This window comes from Talpa europaea (assembly GCF_964194135.1).
Source record: "Talpa europaea genome assembly, chromosome: 4".
Taxonomy (NCBI): Eukaryota; Metazoa; Chordata; class Mammalia; order Eulipotyphla; family Talpidae; genus Talpa; species Talpa europaea.
The window spans coordinates 107,643,944-107,664,916 of record NC_140070.1 but is presented as its reverse complement, the minus strand read 5'-3'; the positions used below and the strand labels follow the sequence as shown (position 1 = coordinate 107,664,916).

Genomic DNA, 20,973 nt, shown 5'->3' with positions numbered 1-20,973 from the left:
GGCTGGTTGTTAAAACCCTGGTTCACTCCTTTAATGCTCACTGGGAGCTACAGCTGTACTGCTTGTTCTTTCTTGAAAAAATGGAAGCCTATCAATTTAAAATAAATTTATATTTGGTCCAAGAAAGGCCAGTTATTACAAGGACTTCTATTCTTTGAGGGCTAAAGGCCAGGGGTACTTTTTCTCTCTCCCTTCCTCCCAAAGGCTTGCTTCCAGCCCACAAAAAGATTTCTACATGATTGCTCTTTACAATGCCTGGCCCCCTCATTGACAAAGGTCATCAGCACCAGCAGTGAGTGGGTCTGTTCTCCCTGGGTGGCCTCAGAACACCCCTCTGGGTGGGAAAGCTGCAGCACCTATCACATCAGACATCTCCACTGTGTCTTTTTTTGGGTCCAGACACTGCCCTGGGGCCTGTCCCAGCGGTGCCCCTTTTCTTCCTCTGATCCAGAGGTCGGAGGGCATGGCTGGTGGCAAGGTACCTAGACGTCTGGGATAGGGGTATTGCAGTTCCCATGGTAGATCTTGACATGGCCCTCACACCGGAAGTAGTCCTCAAAGACATCACTGTAGCCGTGGTCCCTCCACCAGGTGCAAAGCTGCCGGTTCCAGGTACAGTCCAGCACATGGAAGAGCTCGGGATGCTCCATGCCAATCATGGTGAAGAAGTCCTGGTCTCCCAGGTGGCCGCGGAAGTGGTACTTGTCTGCCAGTTGCTGCACCTGCGTGGGCTCCAGGAGGTGGCTGTAGAGGGGGGACTGGCGCATGGCCTCCAGGTTCAGCAGCATCACCCCACTGTTGAAGCCAGGAAGTCCCTCGGGAGGAGGGCTACCAACACGGGTCTTGGGGTTCTCATGGCGGAACTGCCAGAACGTGTGCCTGAGGAGGGGGACGAGAGATTTAGTTCAGTTTAGAGTGGCGCAACAGTTTTACCCAGGCCTATTTCCCTGGGTCTCTGCCACTACCCTGGAGAGAAAGAGAGACCACCGCAGTTCTACAGCCACAAGAACAGAGACACTGAGGTTCAGAATCTGCATCATACAGAGGCAGAGCTGGGGCTTGGGCTCTGGCCTCCTGACTCCAGACCTCATACTCTCCCCACCATCCTCTGCCACTGCAGAACATCATCTTAGTTGTCCCCAACACTGGCATAGGTTTCATATGCACCGCTGACTGCACGCGTCAGCTTACACCCCTCTTCACAGCCCAGTGAGATGGAAGGTCTATGAGATGATAGGCCACCTCTGCGCTGAGGAAACTGAGGCACGGGGAGGGCCAGTCACTTGTCCAAATCAAACAACTAGTAAGCAGCAGCTGCAGGGGCCCAATCCAGGCATCTGGCTCCAGAGTCCACTTTCTTAAGATAGCAACAAAACCAGCAGAGCTTTCTATCCCTCTGTCTTTGTCTGTGATCTTGAAAAGGAGAGGACAGAGAGAGGCAAAGATGTAGGAAGCCAAACACAGATGGAAACAAAATTGTTTTCTGCTTTAGAAGAATTCTCATTTGTTAATGCCCCCGTGCCAGCATTTCTGAAGGGTGGGGCTGGGGCTAGAGCTCAGCACAGCCCAGAGCACACACCAGGGGTTAGGGTGGGAAAACAGTGGACAGTAAGGTTATTTCAGAGGGACTGTCACTTCAATTTCATTTTTCCTCCAGGCAGACATTCAATAGAGGTCCAAAGTTCCTGCAATGATACAGTCCTTCCTGGTCTGTCCTCTATTCAATTGCTTCTACCTGGCGAAGGGAAGGCAGCTCCAGAAATCTGTGAGCATGGTTATAGAGGGCTGTTCTGTTCTCCATCCTTCTTTTTTTTTTTAAAAAGATTTATTTATTTATGCATACAAGAGCTGGGGTATAGGCCAGAGATGTTGGGGGTGAGAGGATTCACCAGAGACAGAGTGGGGAGCAGAACAGGCAGATTGACCGTAGTACACTGCTGAGGGGAGCAGTGGGCAAGTCAGGAGAGGTCTGCTGAGCCATGTGGGTTGCTCCCTGGCCGGCCGGGGATCGAACTTGTGCTGCAGAGGTTGCGGATTGCTTCATAGGTTGCATCTTAACCCCTTGCGCCACCAGGGAGGCCCTCTCCATCCTTCTTGATGGCAACTTCCTGTGGGTGCTTCCAGCATGGGCGGCAGGAAGGGTCTGAGTCTGGTTCCACATCTCTGGAAATGTGGACACAGCAGGGGGGCCTGGGACTTGGAAGATGGGGGGAGGACTGGGGCGCTCTCTTGTGGACAGTGGGCAGGGGCGTATCCAGCATCAGATGATAGCCCATCTGTTTTTACCAGCTTCACCCCTTCCTACAGAGTCATCGGCATGGTTTTGCATGGTGGCAAAACCAACTCTGCTCCCAGCCTCTCACAAAGGTTTCCCCTCCCTGACCCCAACACATACACACACACCACCACTCAGAAGCTAGGTAGTGTGGGAAGTGTGGGATGCAATGGAAAAAAACCCAGAGCCCCGGCCAGAGCAGGCCACAGGCACCCATTGTCCAGTTCCAACATATTTCTCCGTGTCTGAGAAAGGAGAAACCTTCCTTGAAGGCTCACCTATCACAAAGGGCGCAGAGAGTTTGATTGTGGCAATGAGAGAAGCCGTCCCCTTGGATAATCTACAAGCAGAACACACAGGTTCACTGTTTGAGCTTTGCCATAATTTGACTGTGAGAGAAACAGAGCTCTGGCGCCTGCTGGTGATAACGACCTCGGCAAATCTAAGCTTCCAGAGCAAACTGAGATGCTGGAGTCTTTCTAGCTGCAGAAGCCTGGGTGATGGGCTCCAGGGGAGTTGGAATGTAGTTTGACAACTACATTTTCTTGAAATGGTTAATTTCAGGACCAGGTTACAAACAAGCTAAAGTTCTACCAAGCAGACCTGGGCCACCACAGCATGCAGAGGACACGAGGGGGTCCAGGCAGGGGTAGGGGGCCTCTCCTGCCAGGGCCCTCTGTCACCCTTCAGGGGTGAGAACAGAAGCCTTCACCAGGGAGGAGATGGGAAAGGGGAAAGACAGCAGCAGGGAGCAGCAGGTGCCTGTGGAGGCCTCAGACCACCTCATAAGCCCTCAAGCCCACTAGGCCTGTTGTCCTGCCCCCAGGGTGTCATCTCTTCCCTTCACAGGGGGTCAGCCAACCAGGGAAGACTGGACTGGCTGGTGGCATGGTGATGTGGGCAGTCCAGTGTCCCCCATTTGTGAGGTCTCCCCAGGACTGCCATCACTTCTGCCTCCTCAGCACCTGGCAAGGAACCCAGCATGGCAAGGCCTCGGGGACGATGGAGGGACTGCCCAGGAATGAGGAAGAAGCAGGGGGGCCCAGGCTGCCCAGTCTTCACGTCAGCCAGGACCAGGGGCAGGAAAATGGCAGGACACAAAGTGGCAGCTGCTGAGAGCGAACCTGCAGCTCCCCCAGGGGGGCGCTCAGTCCAGAACTGAGGAACGGGGGCCTGGAGAGGAGCCCAGAGGTTTGAAAAGGGTTTCTACTCTTGAGAGAGTTGAGGCACAGAGGCCATGCACAGCTCCTCAGCAGCCTTGGCAGCAAGCTCCCCCAGTTTCCCTCTCTAAGCCAGAGAGACTGGCACTGAGGTTACTGGGCCCAGGAGAAGGGGCTGGAGGAAGAGGGGGAGCAGAACACCCTCCCAGGGGGAGGCCGGGACTCGTGGCTCTGTGGGGACATAACGCCAAGCTCGTCGGTCAGGACGAAGAGGCATTGTATAACCAAGAGCCAGAAAGCACCAGGTCTGGGACTTCAGCACATTGTGATATGAAAAAGGAGGGACAGGAAATTGGAAATGCTAGCGGCCAAGGGTGTCTGCTGAAGCAGAAACAGCCTGAAAATAAAGCAATGATTCTCTAGGTACAAAATTCTGTCAAGTGCACCCCTGTTTGAGATGTCCCTGCTACAGCTACACACCGGTGCTCGGGATGACAGCCGGCCCTGGCACGGGAGCCCACAGCACAGTGGTCCCCCCAAGAGCTGTGCAGCAGACCACCTAGGTCTGTGTCGTGATGCTCTGTGACGTCTGCACGGTGATGAAATACCTAGCAGCACATCCCTCGGAACACAGCCCTGTCGTTCAGTGATGCATGACTGTGCTCCAAAATGAACCCAGAAAAACAGCAGCCACGCAGGGAGCAGCAGGCTTTTCTGGCTCCATGTCAGCCTGTTCTTGTGGGGCATGCGCCAGCCCGGGGTAGAGAGAAAGACCTGGGGACATGGAAGGGCTAGCGCTCGTGGGAGGGGTCTGATGCCACGTGGCAGGGTCCAGCAGGTGGTCTCACCAATTCATTATCCACCACGGCATGGGGACACCTCTCCTTCTCCCAGGCAGTGTGGGGACATCATTGCTGACATTTTAACAGAGAGTGGATGGACGTCATCAGTGGGGAGAGCCCCAACTCAAAAGCAGGGCTTTTATTTATTTATTTTTTTTAAATTTTTTTTTAATAGAGGCATGCTTTTATTTATTTATTTGTTTGTTTGTTTTGTTTATACATGCATTGGGTACAGTCAGAAGCACGGGAGGGTGGGAGAATTCACCAGAGCTAGAGCGGGGAGCAGAGCAGGCAGAAGGACCGAAGTACACTGCTGAGGGGAGCAGCGGGCGGCAGGAGAGGTCTGCGCGCCATGCGGGACCCTCCTCCGGTGGCCGGGGAGCAGCCGGGGATCGAACCGGCGCTGCAGAGGCCGCGGGCAGCTTCGCAACCCAGCGCTCAACCGCTGCGCCACAGGGGAGGCCCAAAAGCAGGGCTTTTAATCTCAAAGGTCCCTTTCATCTTTGCTCAGATTCCACAGGTGCAGCACTCGGGTTGCAATCTTATTTCTGACATCGGCTGGTCCAACCTAAGGCCACGGGCACCGGGCGCCAGGTGCCCAGTGAAGGAGCTGCCTAGGTCTGCCTTCACTGGCTCAGGGGCCAGACCTGAAAGCCAGGTGCGTGGGTGCCCCAGACCCTTGCCATCCTTATAGGACTTGGAGCTGACTTTCTATATTCACAGGCACTGCCAGGGGCACGTGCTGAGGCTGCAGGAAACCTCTGCAAGAATAGAGGGACCTGGTCTGAGTACTGGGACTTCCAGAAGCTTCTCAAATTAACCTCCCACATCCACAGCCTAGTCATGTTACCCTGACTAATTGTCTGAGTTTGGGCCTGTGCTGACCCAGTTCCCATTCCTCAAGTTTATTTGGAGGCCCTCAGTAGAGAGGGTAAGGTTTCTTCCCCTTTGGAAATAATTTCAACCCTGAAACAAGTCCCTGGTGCAGATCATCCACTGTAAAGACAGATTCCTTCCAAATGATCTTCCAAACGGAGGCTCATTGGGAAAATACAAATTAAGAACCTTCATGCACATCCTTCCATTTATGGATGATGAATTTTCTAAATTTTTTATATCAAGTATGTCCTCATTAATAACCATTAAAAAGACTTAAAAACCAGCAAGCCAGTTTTCATGAAAAAAAAAAAAAAAAAACCTCCATCTTTACTGACTAGAAATGATTTTGAAAAGCAAAGTCATTTTCTCTCTTCAGGTCTTACCCTGACAATCATCGCCAAGGTCACTCTAAATCTCTTAATGATAGACCCCGGCCAGAGAATTTAAAGCTCATGTTCTCCAGAAAAGAACACAAGTTGCCATGAAATCCCTTTCTCCTCCACCCACTAGCCCAAATTACAATCCCACATACCTCCCTGTCTCGTCATGAGCTTCTTCTCCACGTTGGTTTTCACAGCGCCTAAGGCTCAGAGCTTTCCACTCTCACTCCCAAGAGGGAAGAAGCAGGGATGGGAATATACACTGAGTCCAGGCAGTTGCACAAGGCTCTCCAGGAAGGTTCTAGAATCCTGTGCTGACTCAGACTGAGTTCAAGCTATAGACTCTGAGACAAGGAAGATTGTGTTTTGGATACAGAGTCCTAAGGAAGCATCAGTTGCTACACGTCTCCTGCCAGGACTGACCCTCCAAAGCCACTACTGGGCAAGCAAGACTCACCTTCCTGGGAGGAAGCTGGATGCTGTCTAATCAGCGGAAGCCAGAATCAGGAAGCACTATTTCCCTGATGCCCATGCTGTGTACCAGGCCCAATCAGCTCTTGTTTGACTTGGAAGGGTCAAGGCGCTTCCAGTCCTCTGAGAGGAAAGGCCGAGCAAGAGCGGCGGGGGCAATGCGGCGTTCTCTCCTCCCCAGCTCCTGTGAGGTGACCTGGGGACAGCGCTGGTGGCTTGTGCAGAGCTGATTTCGGAGCAACAGCATGGTGCCTTGGTCCCACCTGGAGATGGGGCTGAGGTTCTGTGGGATGGCACTGATTTTTCTGTTCTTCGGGGAGAAACATTGCCTGTGGGGTCAAACTGGAGCCTGGCTTTTCATTGCCACTTCCCTAGCACATTCCAGGGCCAAGCACAGATCATGTTCATCAGGATCTCTTGCTGGCAAGGCCTGAAACAGGGTTAGGTCTCTAGCTCTGCTGAACAGAGAGGGAAGGTTTGTTCCCCAAGTCACACAGGCTATTAACTCAGTCTGAACCCAAGAAAGACCCCTCGTGGAACCACAGCCTGTCAGAGCCTGAAGACACTTGGCGATTCCTAGTGCAGGTTCCCGTTCTATGGACCATGCAGCTGAGGCTCGGAGTGTGCCGTGCTCAAACACACAACCAGGTATATCATGTGTGTTTTCCACAGATGCCTCTGCTCAGCACCAGCAATTGCTCCCTCTCATCCCCAAACAAGCCCAATGGCCAGGCAAGGCAGCCTGATCAGACAATGCCAGCCTTTCAGGAGGCACAGACTTTGGACTTTCCAATCTGGCAGGGCCTCCCCCCTTCAACTTGGTGTACCTGCACCTGGAAGGGGAGCAGGGCACTTGCTTGGAGTCGAAGGAGGAGTGGCGTGTGCTTCACTTTTTGCAGCACTTTGTAGGAAACATGTGCTTGCTTTCAAATGCTTACCCTGTTAGCAGTAAACAACTGAGTTTCCACACCATAATAATATGCCCAGAATGCGGAGAGGAGGGCAAGTGGGGGTGCAGGGTGTGGGATGCAGGACACAGGTTGGGGGGCAGGGTGCTGAGGCAGGGCCGCTGTATCACAGGCAGACAGGGCTCCCGGATCCTGAGTGTCAGTGCTGAGACTGGCTCCATGACAAGAAGGGAGAGCCCTTCTGAGGTACTGAGACCCAACAGAAACCCTGCAGGAGAGGCACACTGCAGGGGCTCCCTCAGGGCCCTCTCCCACTTAAGTAGCTCCCCTCTTCCCACTAGGGAAACAGTATCATGGCCTCCTGCTTAGCCTCCCCTGTCTCCCCATCCCCAGCCTCACTTGAGCTTGTCCCTATCCTGGAGGCTATAGCTGAGCCCGCTTTACAAATGCCTGACATCTCTGCACCCAGAGCAGTTTGAAAGAATGGGGGTTCATGGAGTGAGACTTGGAGAAAGTTCTGGGACAGAAGGGGAGGAGTTAACACTGCTGAGGATATCTGCCCAAAGTCTGCCTCTTTGAACTCTGCCATGTTGGTGCCTTCAGCTGCAGGTCATGGCTGTGCACTGGGGTAGCTATTCCATAAGCGAACTTTCCAGATCTGACTATTCCCACCAGGGCTCTTTATCTTTACCTACAAGACCACTGAGCTCTCTTAGTGTGCCAGGGCTGCTGTAACAAGATGGGGGCTTAAACAACAGAAACTGATTGTCTCACCATTCTGGAGACTGGAAGCTGAGAAGTGGGTGGCTGCAGGGTTGCTGCCTTCTAAGGGCTGTGAGGGAGAATCTGACCCATGTCTGTCCCCTAGTGTCTGGTGGCTTGCTGGCAATCTTTGTCATTCCCTCATCTTCACACAGCGTTCCCCTGCCAGTCTCCAACCCCGCCTCTTTTCATAAAGAACCAGTCAGGCTGCATTAGGGGTCACCCTACTCCAGGATGACTTCATCTTAACTAATTACATCTGCAACGACCCTATTTCCAAACAAGGTCACATTCAAGGTGGGGGGGGGGCGGGGGGGCGGGGGGGGCGTTAGAATTTCAGCATATGAATTAGGGGTTGGAGGTGGCAGACGCAGTTCAGCCCCTAACACCCTCCAACAAGAAGAAAATATTACAGGTCATCTTCATCTTTGTTGTCACTGTCAGACTCTGAGGGTACCTGTGTCCAGAACCACCTTAGGCAAATTCCCTGCACACCCCCTATGGCTCCCAGTGGGCAGGACAGAGCAGGCATGACAGCTGGGCAGCCTCTGTCCAGGGGGCTGGCAGGAGGCAGGTGTCGATGGTTCAAGACACAAGCTGCAGGGAAAAGTGGAGGGGTTTGGAAACTGGGGTGTGGAGAGATGTCTCATGACACTCAGCCAGCAGAAAGATGCCCCAAAGTTCACACTGTGATGTCTCCTAGACGTGTGGGAGCACTGGGGGGGGGGGGGGCACACTGAATTGGGAAGAATTCAGCCAGTGATCATCCAAATATTTAACAGAGCACCTACTGGATCTAACTGATCTGGGGGCAGTAGAACACCCCTGCCCTCAAGATACTGGTGGCTTGCAGGGAGAGGACACCCTGATGTAATTGCATGAACAGTAGCAGCCATGAGATGAAGGGGGTCCAGGAGGTTCTGCATCTAGAAGCTGGGGGCATGGGCCAGCAGTCAGCTGTGTGACCACTGGGCCTCCCAGGGCCTTGGTTGACTCAGTGATAACATGGGGATGGGGACGAGCAGCCCCACAGGGCCGTGATGGGACACTAGGCGTGAAGGCTTGCACCTGCCCACTGCCATGCCTGCAGGGTTGGCCCTGACTGTCACCATGGGTGCTCAGCCACTCCCTGCCTGGTTCCTCTCAGGGTGTGGTGGTACCTAGAGCCCAGCCGTGATCCACCCAGCCAGCTGTTTGGAGGTTTGTTTCTGTTTCATCATGGTTTCCTCCTTTGGGGAGACTGGAATGAAAAGTTGACCCACATTGTCTAGTCACTCCCAAAGCAGCACCAGCTATGACCAATCCATCTCTGTGGGACTCTGTAAAACCTGGCCCACTTTGGAATCATGGAGGGTGAACATCCCTGCCAACAAGGCCTCCAATCTCTCACAAGTCAGCTTGGCCAATTCTGGAGCCTGCCGGCCCTCCAAATGCCCACTGCCCTCTTTTCTCCAGAGCCCTCTGGAGGGACTATCGGTCAGCCATGACAGGGCACAACCTGGCCCGAGGCTGCTCCCCTGTGCCTCTTGCTCTTCTTCAAAAACTCAGCCTGCCTCTTACACACTCAGGGAACAGGCGCAACTCCTGACTGGCTCCTCCCCATACCCAGGCTGCTGGGACACCTCGGTCCCATGGGCTTCCTCCCACACCCGCCCAGAGCTGTGGACAGGCAGGTGGGGCTGGGGAATTCACCATCATTCAGCTCTAGAGCACAGATGTGGCTGAAGCAGACCAGGCCTGGAGGGCTCTGTGGGAGGAACTCAGGGAGAGACAGGAACAGAGACGATGGAGGAAGAGGCAGTAGAGGGTTAGTCTTCTTCTGCCGGGGGCGACCCTGGGGCTGAGGGAATGACCATGCAGTCCTGATCAGGTACCATGTGGGAAAGCTGAGCAGGTGGTGGATACAGGTCACAAGCATGGCTTAGAAAGTGGACATGGCGGATTTCTGGAGAGTTCTGACACATATGGTATGGAAGAGGAGCCAGGAGATCAGTAGATCCAACTACTGTCCCCCAACCTGGAGGCAGGAGCTGATATAGGCCATGGGAACCCCACAAGAACCTCCAATGGACCTGAGGGCCCACCATGTCCACTCCAACCTCCCATCCCCCGTGACCCCAGTGCCACCTTCCTTCCCCACCTCCTCATCCCCGTCCTAACTGGTGGGTGTTCTCTCCCTAGCTGTGGCACTCCACACACTCCTACTCAGAGCTACTACCCATTCTCTGCCTCTCATTCAGACACTCTGATCTGGACAGACAGAAGGGCATGCCAGAAGGCACTAAATATCTCCAAACCTCCCGCCCCCAGCAGAGACCAATCCTGCCACCACCATCCCCCCCTCCAGGCTCCAGGGACACTTCCTGAGCTGTCCTCGCAGCCTGCATCGCCAGCCTAGCTGCCTCCTCACCCCCTTGCTCTCAGCCCTGCCCCCGTCCGTGCTTCAGTGAAGGCACCCTCAATCATTTCTATGGCTATAATGATGACCTCAGGGTTATTCAAACCCCACTTGAGCTACCCATTAGGCTCTCCGTGAACTCGCCACCAGAAGACACTCTGCTCTGGTGACAGGGCCTGAGACAGCCTCTGGAGACCCACCTCTCCCTGTTTTCTGGGTAGTGAGCCTCTCCTGAATCCTCCTGGCTTCCTGCCCACTCGAAACTGCTTCCCCCAGCACCTTACCACATGCCAAGAACATGCCAAGAAGCCACAGGACATGAGCATGTGGAGGTGCTGCAGGAGGAAACTGAGGCCTTTGGGAAAAGGGAGTGGTGGAGGGAGAGGCGGACACTCTGCCCTGGGGAGCACAGAGCAGGAGGGAAGGCAGCAGGGAAGGCAGGGGCAGGGGGGCCCTCCAGCCACCAGAGGGCAGAGGGAAGAATATTCACAAAGGGGGAGAGCTGGGCATGGGTACATGCGGAGGAAAGGAGTGTGTGTGCCTGAGATTGAAGAGGGAAGAAGCATGGGGGGGGGGGGGTGGCAGGGGGGAGACTTTGAGCCATGACATAATGACGATGGCTCGTATTCAGTGGGTGCAGCTGACCCTTGAGCAACACAGTTTGAATTGCACTGGGCCACTGATGTGATTTTTCAATAAATATGTAAATGTATTTTCTCTTGTGCATGATTTTCTTAATAACATTTTCATTCTCTAGCTTATTTTATTGTAAGAACACAGTTTATATAACATATAAATTATGTGTTAGCAAGTGTTTATATTACCAAATAAACTGTTAGTAAACTGGTTAACAGTTAAGCCTTCGAGGGAATCAAAAGTTACAGGTAGATTTTTGACTGTACCGGGTTGGGGCGTACAGCACCCCTGCCCTGAGCTGTTCAAGGGTCAACTGTAGTTAGTATGCGACAGGACCTATTTTAAGTCTTCAAATGTATTCATTCACTTAATGTTTGCAACAAATAAGGGAGGTGGGTACGATTGGGACAGACTGGTAAGAGATACAATTTTCCCAAGGCCAGGAAGGGCAAAGGTCGGCTAGGGCAGTGTGCCCAGAAGAAGGAAATCCTGGAGTACATCTGGGGCCAGAGGAGGAAGAGAGGTGAGAAGTTGCAGCAGCTCTGCGGTGGGAATTAGGGATATTGAAAAAGCTCATTTTTGATGAAACCTAAGTCTTGGGAAGGTAAGAAGTGAAGTCATCTATGGAGAAAGACCAGGGAACACAGAAGGGTTTGAGAAATTGTTTACAAGGGCTCCTGCGAAGTGCAATAAAGAATCAATTAAAGGCCTCCCCTGCTGGCGCAGTGGTTGAGCGCTGGGCTGCGAAAGTGCCCGCAGCCTCTTCAGTGCCAGTTCAATCCCTGGCCTCCGGCGAGGGTCCCACATGGCGCGCAGACCTCTCCTACCGCGCCCACTGCTCCCCTCAGCAGTGTGCTTCGGTCCTTCTGCCTGCTCTGCTCCCCGCTCTGGCTCTGGTGAATTCTCTCACCCTCCCGTGCTTCTGACTGTACCCAGTGCTTGTATAAATAAATAAATAAAGAAATAAAGAAATCTTTAAAAAAAAAAAAAGAATCAATAAAAGATGAAAGAGAGAATTTATCAGAGAATTGAGGACATGAATGGAGGCAGGAACCCCTGGGATTGATAACTGAAATATGCCTTATTCATCTTTATATCTTGAGGGTCTAGCTTGGGCATCTGATTCACAGCAGATGCTGGGAACTGTTAAGTGTGAGGGGGGTGGAGAGGGAAAGGAAGGGAGGGAGGAAGAGAGGGTGAGGGGAGACTGTAGAATCAGATGGCAGAAATTTAAAAAAGGGGGATGGAGGCAGATCTCCATGAAGGAAGGACAGAAAAGGTGAGGCAGGAAAGTTGGCCCCAAGAGCCAGGGATGAGCAAGTGTGATGAAATGACATGTGACAAAGGTGAGCCGCGAAGGAGCCCAGATGGGAAGCTGAGCTGGCAGTGCCCACAGCCCCGTGGACAATGAGCTTCCGAGTACTCATGCTGGAGGCCCCTGAGCCCAGGTACAGGGCTTGAACATCACTGTTAGGGAGCAGCTCAAATCTGGTGTGAGACACAGGATGCAACCAAGACCAGCAGGGCCTGCAGCCAGCAGGCTGGGCTAGGGAGGACCACAGGGCAGAAGGCCTGGCTTAGGTGGTCAGATCTTAGTTCCACAATCCTGCTTTTTCCCTGAAGTTATGCTGAGGGGGGAACTTTCACAAAGATGAAGACAAAGCCAGAGTCACCTCCATAATCAGCTCACTACCCGCAAAGGTCCCATGGCACCAGGGCACAAGGGAGGCCGGAGTACATTCCAGGACAGTGAGCACAATGCAGGGGGTACGGAAGGGGGATAGGGAGGCATATGTGCGGACTTTAACCTTGTGTCCAGAATTAAGCTCAATCAACCCAGCATGGTGTCCTTCACCCTCACAGAAGGGGTGTTCCAACCCACAGAGATTTGGGGCGTGGATGACCCAGGCACAAAAGAGCCACAGCAAAAGGTGCAGAAAAAAGCCTGAGAGGCCTCCTACCTAAGCTGACCTCTCTCTTGGCCTCTGCTTGCTGTCCCACACATTTGTGGCATGGGTCTTGGCCAAGGGTAAAAAATGTTTGGCACAATAACACAAACACTGCGATCTCTTACTTGCCAGGCACAGGGCAAGGCTGCGAGGGGACAGTGCCAGGTCAGACATGGGCCTGCCCCCGGGAGCCTGTGGTGGGCAGCAGCACTTCTCAGACACCATTGTGTGAGGACCCTCCTGGAATCTGATTACAATGCGGATTCTCGTTCAGATGCTGCATTTCTGACACGCTCCCAGGTAATGCTGATATCCTGGTAGGGGATCAGTACTAGCAAGGAGTATTTTTCCCAGTTTTATAGAGATGAAAACCACAAGAGTAGCAGCAAGATCATGTTTTCCTAAAAATGGCCACTTAAAAAATTTTATACAAATTTTATTTTAATGCTGCTGTATCACCTCACTTTGTCGCAGCCAGGTGGTGGAGGTGCGCTGCACCGGGGAAATGCCTGCTGGAAGGAACATGCCTATGGGACCCGGAGGAGAGCCCAGCTCTGGCCCCTGCCACACAGCTCAGGAGCCAGGGATTAGCCATCAGTGTGGAGCACAGGGGGGAGACAGGTATGTGTTAGTTTTAGTCTCAGTTCAGCTGTCCTGGAATGCACCCCGGCCTCCCATGTGCCCTGGTGCCGTGGGGCCTTTGGGGGTAGTGAGCCGATTATGAAGGTGACTCTGGCTTTGTCTCCATCCTTGTGAAAGTCCCTCCCTCAGCATAACTTCAGAGAAAAAGCAGGACTGTGGAGCTGAGATGAGACCGGACCACCCAGGCCACAACCTCAAAATAAGTGCCAATGTAGTATGTAGTCAAGAATGCAGCTTCTAAGCATCGATTGTGTGGGCTTAAATTCAGTCCTCTGCTTACTGTTCAGGAAATGGTTCGGCCTGCGTGCCCCAGGTGCTCCTGGAGGCAGCATGGCCTTGGCCCTAGAGCCGAAGTCCCATAGCTGAACACACCTGCGGACAGCACCTGGGAAAACAGTGGAAGCAAATCCCTCAAGGTCCCCCAGCCAGAATGTAACAGCCCACAGGCCAGGGCTCCACAGAGCGGCCCGGGCCTTTCCCACCAGCAAAGTAGCTGCCTCAGCTTTGGCCTCACGATTTTCAGATTTCAACTAGGGAAAATCGCAGTCTGTTATGGGGTCATAATGTCTTCAGATCATAAACTATATAGGTCTGCCCCCTGCCTGTTCCTCATTTGCCATCACCTAGTAAGCTTACACACGAGGACAATCTCAGCAAAACCCCCACCACAACACACAGTCACAGGATGCCACTGGCCTTTGAAACTAAACCACAGGAGTTTGTTCAGTCAAGTGTCAGAGGCCTGGGGCATGTGAGGCTCATCAAAGAGATGCTTGCCTGTGGAGCCTGCCAGTCACCATGCCGGGGACAGCACACCTTGGCTCTCAGCAGGTGTCAATGGGTATCCTGCGAGCTACACAGCAGGGCAAGAAGGGAGGCCACAGAGGCAGCCACTCCAGACTGTCTCTGCATACAGAAAACCTCCAGAGCCCAAGCTTCCTCAGCATCGCCACGAGGTCTTCATGTGGATGTAACCTTCTCCAAAGCACAGGGCACTCCCTGGGGGGGTCACATTACTCAAGCATTCTAAATTCTGATTGAGGTCAAGGAGAAAGACAATCTGTGGCCATTGAGAGTTCAAGTTGAGGACAAAGGGTGGCTTAGTGGGACCCTGCAGCATGGGTCAGCAAAGAAGTAGGAGCTTTGAGAAAAATCAACTGGGTTTTCCCATGGCTCCACCCCCTCCCGGTCTCTGCCTGGGAGAGTGACTTGGCACCGGCATCACAGTCTCATCTCATCCCATTCCCACCACACCAACCTGCTGCAGTGAAGTCAGAGAAACAGGGCTGGCACTTACCTCCCTGTGCCCCTCACACATACACATGGCCGTGGCTGCGGTGAATGTTTAAAGCCACACGCTGTGTATGGTGGCAACCTAGCAGAGGCAGAGTCCAGGACCGATGAGGCGAGGCCACTGCTACCCCTGGGCTCACCCTGATCGCTGCACCAGGGGTTGCCTGGGTTGGAGTTCATGCTCTCAGGCCCCAGAGCCTTGCCCTGTGGCCGTGATGCCACATCACTGCTCTGAGCACTACTAAGCTCTCACTCATCACAGGAAAGAGGCCCCTGGGGGTTGGCTGGGCTAACCTTGTCCTCCACCGCAGGCTAGCCCGAGGCAGCCGCCCGACGCCGTGCTCGCCTGCCTCCTACCACTCTGCCGCAAGAGGCAGAAAGACCATTCCTGCCTTTTGAAGCCTCCCTCACCCGGGGCTGCCCAGGGCCTGTGCACAGGGGCAGCGGCATTAGAGGGCGTTTGTATCAACAGAGCACATCTGAGCAAAACATGCCTGGCCACCAGCCCACCCAAACATCCAGCTTGTCCCCGACTTGCCCAGCATCCCCCGCGTAGCTGGCGGCACCTCGTGCGCTGGAGCCTCACAGCTGGGCACTCGGCTGTGTTGCTGTCCTTTTTTACATTTATTTTTTTTTTTAAGAAGGGGGTTGGGGAAAGAAGAAAATCCACAAAACAATTGCTCCTCCTGACAGGGCAGCTCAGATCACAACGGTTCTAGGCTGAATCAAGGAGCAACATTACCAGAACTGTCTGGTTCAGAAAATAAACAACTCCTCAAAGGTGACCTGGAATCTCAGCTGCTCTCCAAAGCCTTGTCCTGAAACTGAGGCTCCGTCCTGATCTCTAAGCATACCAGCGGGTCAGCGGCCATCACAGGTCTGCAGGGGAGTCTGGCAATTCCATTCTGTAATTAACCACAGAGGTTAAGCCGGGGTACAGTGAGGCTGCCCCTTCCCAGAGGTCCTACAGCTTGTTAATGGACTCTGAGCCGTGGTCATCTGGAAGACTGAGAGAATGAGATCTCTTTTAGACTTCTAATGAAGTTTAAATAAGCTAATGTAGGCAAAATGCCAGGGGAGATTCTGGCATGTTTATTTAGTGAAGAAATGCTTATGAAACCCACTGTGTGCGGGACACTGCTCTAGGCCCTGGGAGACAAACACAAAATAAAATAACTATGATTCCTGCCCTTGTGGAATTTACCATTGGGGAACAGGGAGGTGCAGACCAGCCAACAGGCAATCACCACTCTGGAGACAAGAGGTAGAATGGCAAAACAATGTGGAGCTCTGAGATCCTAAAAGGAAAGGATCTTTCCCCAGTCAGGGAGTTCAAGGAAGGCTCCCTAAAGAGCTGGCATCTAAGCCCAGACTCCAAGGAAGAGCCAGGCAGGGAACAGTGGAGGTAGGTAGTGAGGAAAAGCCAGCCTGGGGGGCTGAGAGCAGTCCCACCTGGTTGGACAAGAGCTGGGCCATGGGCAGGGGCCAGACAGGATAGTCCTCTGAGGAAGGTCAGGGAGGTTGACCTTAATGCTAAGGGTAACACAGGGCAGCTTGAGTCTGACAAAGATCCCTAGTGGGGTGGGGTTGGCTTGGAGGAGGCTGGGCTGGGAGTAGCAAGAAGGTGGTCCAGGGGAGCACTGTGGTGTCAGGGAGAGAAGCACTGGATTCAAGGGATTCAGGAGAGACTCTGCAGGTGCAAGACGGCCCTGAGGACTGATAGACATGTGGGGGTGAGGAAGAGGGGCTTGGTGTTCCGGGTTTTGTTTGGCACTCAGACAATAGCATTGTGATCACTATGGCTGACCTTGTGCACAGGGACACTGGCCACACCACCCCATCTGAGCCTTATTCTTGCACCTGTACAACAAGGAGACAGCCTGCTGGCCTTCCTATCCCAATATGTGGTGGCTCTGCTTCCTAACCGCATGCCATTAGTAACTGCCTCGGGGTCACCACCCTTTGCTCATTTCTCCAAACTCTAGGCTGGGAAGATGGGGAGCAGACGCCCTATGTAGCTCTTTCACATGCCACCCTCTTTCCAGATGGCTTGGAGAAAACTTGCCTTTCTGCTGTTCCTTCAGGTCCGTGGTCAACCTCTCTCTTACCAGGGCAGGCACCCAGAGCCGCCCTTCCAAGTTATACCAATTTCCTAGGGAGATTTTTTTCCCTTTTAAACTCAAAGTGTCCCCTGAGTTCCTCCTTGGATCCATTCTGCCCACATCTCTTCTGCGTGCCTTCCAGATGGTTCTTCCAAATCCCTGCTGTGCCTGGGGTGCTTTTTAAAAGGCAGCGAGGAGCCAGATCTACCTTTGCCCCCTCTCCCCACCTAGTGCTGTGCTCGGGAGTTCTGCAGGACTGCCTGGAGCTGGCAGAGTATTGCAGGGGAGGAAATCCAGGCCTGCTGCATGGGGCCTGCAGCTCTCAGCTGTCTCCGGGGTGGTGTACCAGCCTGGGCCTAACCAGTACAGCCAACCGGGATTGGAGTTAAGTGTGAAGAGTGGAATTTTAAAAAACCAGATCAAAGTTGGTATTAAAATTAGAGCTAGTCTCAGCCACCACTTGAGGAAAGTAACCAGAATCCTCTGGAAGCAACAACACTTCTGCTGGACACCTTTCTTCGGGAGTTCTCTGTCTGCTGAGGGGCAGCCTCACCTCCTCAAGGCCCCTGGCTGCCCTCCTTCTGCCTTTCTCACCTGCTGCTGAGGAAAAGCCCGACCTGAATCACATCCAAACTAATTAGCAGTTTGTCTTCACCCACCGTGCCCACGGCGGCACTGACACCACAAGTCTGGTGCCACCAAGGGGCGGGTCTGAGCTGCTCTCTCTCCTTTCTCCATGTGGTGCCTATAGTGCTGACTACTGGGGAGGCTACAAGTGTCCAGTCCAAGGAAAAGCGTAAAGAAATCCCACTTGTGGACATAACTGGGAAGGAAGCAAAAGAGGAAAGGAAGAAAACTGCCCAGGTCCCAAGGGGCCCTAGGTCTCCAGCGGCCCTGGCTGCCCGTCAGCACTCTGCTTAAACCCACATCTGCGTCCCTGGGCCTGCCGGTGTCCCAACACTTCCCTCCCTTGTCAGGGCCTCCACCTTCACCTCCTCATTCACCTCACCCTTTGCCCAAGACCATAGCACACAGCCAAGAGCGCCTGGGCCAGGCCTCCTCACCGTTCATTCTGTCCAGACACAAATGTGCCAGGGTTGCTGACCCAGGAGGCCACAGGCTGACCTACCCTCACACCTCACTCAGAGTCGAGCTCTTCATGGGATCTTGAGAAGCCTTTACCCCACTGAGCCCTTCAAGCTTCATGTGCCTCCTCCTCAGAAGGGCTTCTCAGGTGCAAATGTCTCACTAAGGGTGGGCCTAGCTGAGGGTCCCTCCCAGCAGCTCCACCTCTGGATATGCAGGGAGTTGAGGCCTGTGCAGATGTCTATTCTTCCACCTTCGTGCCATCTCCCCTTCCACCTGGGCAGCAGCTGCATGGCCAAGAGGCCCCTCTCTGCACAGGCAGGGAGGGTATCTGTGGGTGCCCTTCTAATTAGAAAGTGCTGCTTTTCTTCCTCTGCAGCTCAGCCCAGGTCCACCAGGAAGGTTTTCTCAGCCAAGCCCCCTCTGCCTCCACTTCCCCTCTCAGGTTTTCCCAAACCCAAAGCTGTGCAGGGAATGGCAATACTTCTCAAACTCCACCGTGCGTGCAAAATGTGTGTCTGGAGATCTAGTTGAAATGCAGATAGGGATTCAGCAGGTGGGAGAAGCAGGTCGAGCCTTGCGGACAAGCTCCCAAGTGATGAGGATGCTGTGGTGCACAGGCCCGGCTCTGCATGACAGGAGGAGAGGGGGCTTTGAGTCAAACTGTGTCTTGATGCCAAGTCCACTGGAACCATCGCACCTGAAAAGGTGCTGTGAGGATTACATGAGGAGGTGCAGTGCCCGAGGGCCCCTGACACAGTGGGCACTCACAAATGCAATTTCTCTTCTTCTTTTCTTTAGTTTTCTCCCTGTAAGTAGGGAACATGTCGCCTCTGAGGAGAAGTGTTGATACAGAATTAAATGAAATAACATGTAGCAGGTGAACAGTGATGAGCGTTCCCCCTCCTTGCCTCTGGCTATCTAATCCTGGGCCTAGCACGCTAGTACCCCATAGAGGCAGGGAGGGGAAGTGGCACAGAGCTCAAGCCCTTTCTCTTGCAAGCCTCCACACCTAATTCTGAGTGCTTTTGCATGTGTTGCTGGGAAAGGTGTTGTTTAGATCATGCAGACAGGCAATTCCCCACCTGGCTTTATTTGGGGGCTCATGCATGAGTTAAGATGGCTTCTAGCTTGTGGGAGGGGCCATAGCAGAACTGGGCCTGCAGGGAGCAGACACCCTGGACAGCACTGGGTAAGGTCCTATGCTCCATTGCTTGCTTATCTGCAGGTCTAGGGGTAGTCCCTCAATGGGTCTGTGACCCAAGCAGCTTCAGAAAGGTCTTGCTTATTTCACAGGAGAGTGGCTGGGCTAGGTGTTGTATAGCAGTGTTGATTTTCAGCCTAAAGTCTAAAGTGAAGGCAAGAGAGGAAATCTGAGTGACACCCAATGCCTCTTCAGCATTTATTATAGTCAGTTAGCAGCCCGGCCTCCAGTCCCCCATACATGCAAAAGCAAACCCCTTTGCCCTTCATCAGAAAATGATCTGCTTCAACATATGTACTTGTAAGGATACCTGCTGACTATCTAGGGGAGACTGGGGGATTCCTTTGGCATGGCCCTAGCCCAAGTCCACAGTGTGGCCGGAGAGAGAGTACTCTGGCAGTGGCACTGAGTTCAAAGGGCTCCGAGTGGGAGAGATGGCATGTGAGTCCACCAAACCAACCTCTGATCCCAGACTGCATTCACCAACACACACACATACACAAATGCACACATGTATGCACACATATGCAGGTGCACACACATGCACACTCACACATGAACATACACACAAAGATTTCTTCTGCCTTCAGGAAAATGAAGTTCAACTTCCCAGTTAGTTCTGAGTCTTCCTTTCTTCAGAAAGAAGTACAAATTTGCAGAAAGTCATATCTTGTCCAGCCCCAGGCCCTCTCCATGCCCTGGAAACTTTTTTTTGCAGCTATTTAACAAACAGGAATGAAGTTTCATTTAGCTGGCAATTAAAATCAGAGCACAGAGACAAGTTTTGTAAAGCTTGGTTTTCATAGAGGATAACTTTTCTGCTGTGGGTTTAAAAAAATGAGAATCTTGATTGAAACTGTAGGCACCCACATAAACAGTAAAGCCCACTCAGTTTTCTGAATTGAGATGGAATGTGAGGATCTTTTGCCTGAGGTTAGAAAGAATTCAAATTTGCATGATCTGTTTCCAAACTTAAAAAGGAAAAAAGGTGAAATGCTGAGACTGGGCTGTGAACTCAGGGTGCCCTGATTTTTACCCAATCAGACTTCAAAGAATACCTTTCTTTGCTAGTCATCTTCTGGGGCTATTATTTATTCTTTCTTCAAAAGGCCAGGAAATGGAGGCAGGTTTCTTTTTATTTGCCCCTGGGGGATATACTCCCCTATATCAGATGAGTGGCAACTTCAAGTTGGAGAAAGTCCCTGAAACTTGTCAAGTGCTGAGCTAGATATGATGTCAAAATACATATATACATGCAGGTATGCACACACACACACTGACACACACATACACACATACAATTGCACATATACTCACACACAAACACACACATTTATATACATACCAGTAGCTGACATTTACTAAATTCTTGTTATATGCCAGTCATTTTTAAAGCCATTTATATGAATCACCTCATTTCATCCTCACAACGTTGTGACATAGGTGGTAATGGCAATATTAATGGTAACTACTTGTAAAGCAGCACATGCCAGCACGTGGGAGCACTGTTGTAGGTGCTTTTAAATACTTGAACTCATTTACTTTTCACAATACTGTGAAGTAGGCATGAGTCCCACCCCCATTTTACATATGAGAAACCTGAGAATTTAGCCCAAGTTACACAGCCAGGGGAGCCAGGGTAAGCATGCAAGCAGCCTGGCTCCAGAGCCCCCTCTTTATAACCCATCCTCCACTGCCCCCTGAGTGCACACTGAAGGCCCTGTGAACATGCCCACAAGATACATGTGTCCCTGAGCACCTGCTTTGTGTACACTCCCGCCTCACCCCACCTGCCTCTGGCTGCTCCCAGTTCAGCTGGGGCATGAGGCTGGAGGAAAGCCTCTGCACAGATAACCTGATACAGAGCAGCCGGGTTGGGCAGAAAGAAGGCTTCAAACCAAGAGTTTCTGACAGAGAGAGACTGGGCGAGGTAAGGAGGATCAAGAAGGGTGCATGGAGAGCAGAACCCCAGGGGTGAACGAGAAA

At 52.7% G+C, this 20,973-nt stretch overlaps 1 protein-coding gene across 1 annotated transcript in view; it reads right to left on the bottom strand.

Moving 5' to 3' along the window:
* Window positions 1-482: 482 nt before the first annotated feature.
* Window positions 483-20,973, bottom strand: part of XXYLT1 (xyloside xylosyltransferase 1) — a gene marked incomplete at both ends in the record, with an annotated part of 148,574 nt that continues 128,083 nt past the window's right edge. Inside the window, one exon of the mRNA XM_084231920.1 lies at window positions 483-879. Within this exon, the coding sequence (XP_084088046.1) occupies window positions 483-879 (397 nt within the window). The remainder of the gene's footprint in view (window positions 880-20,973) is intronic.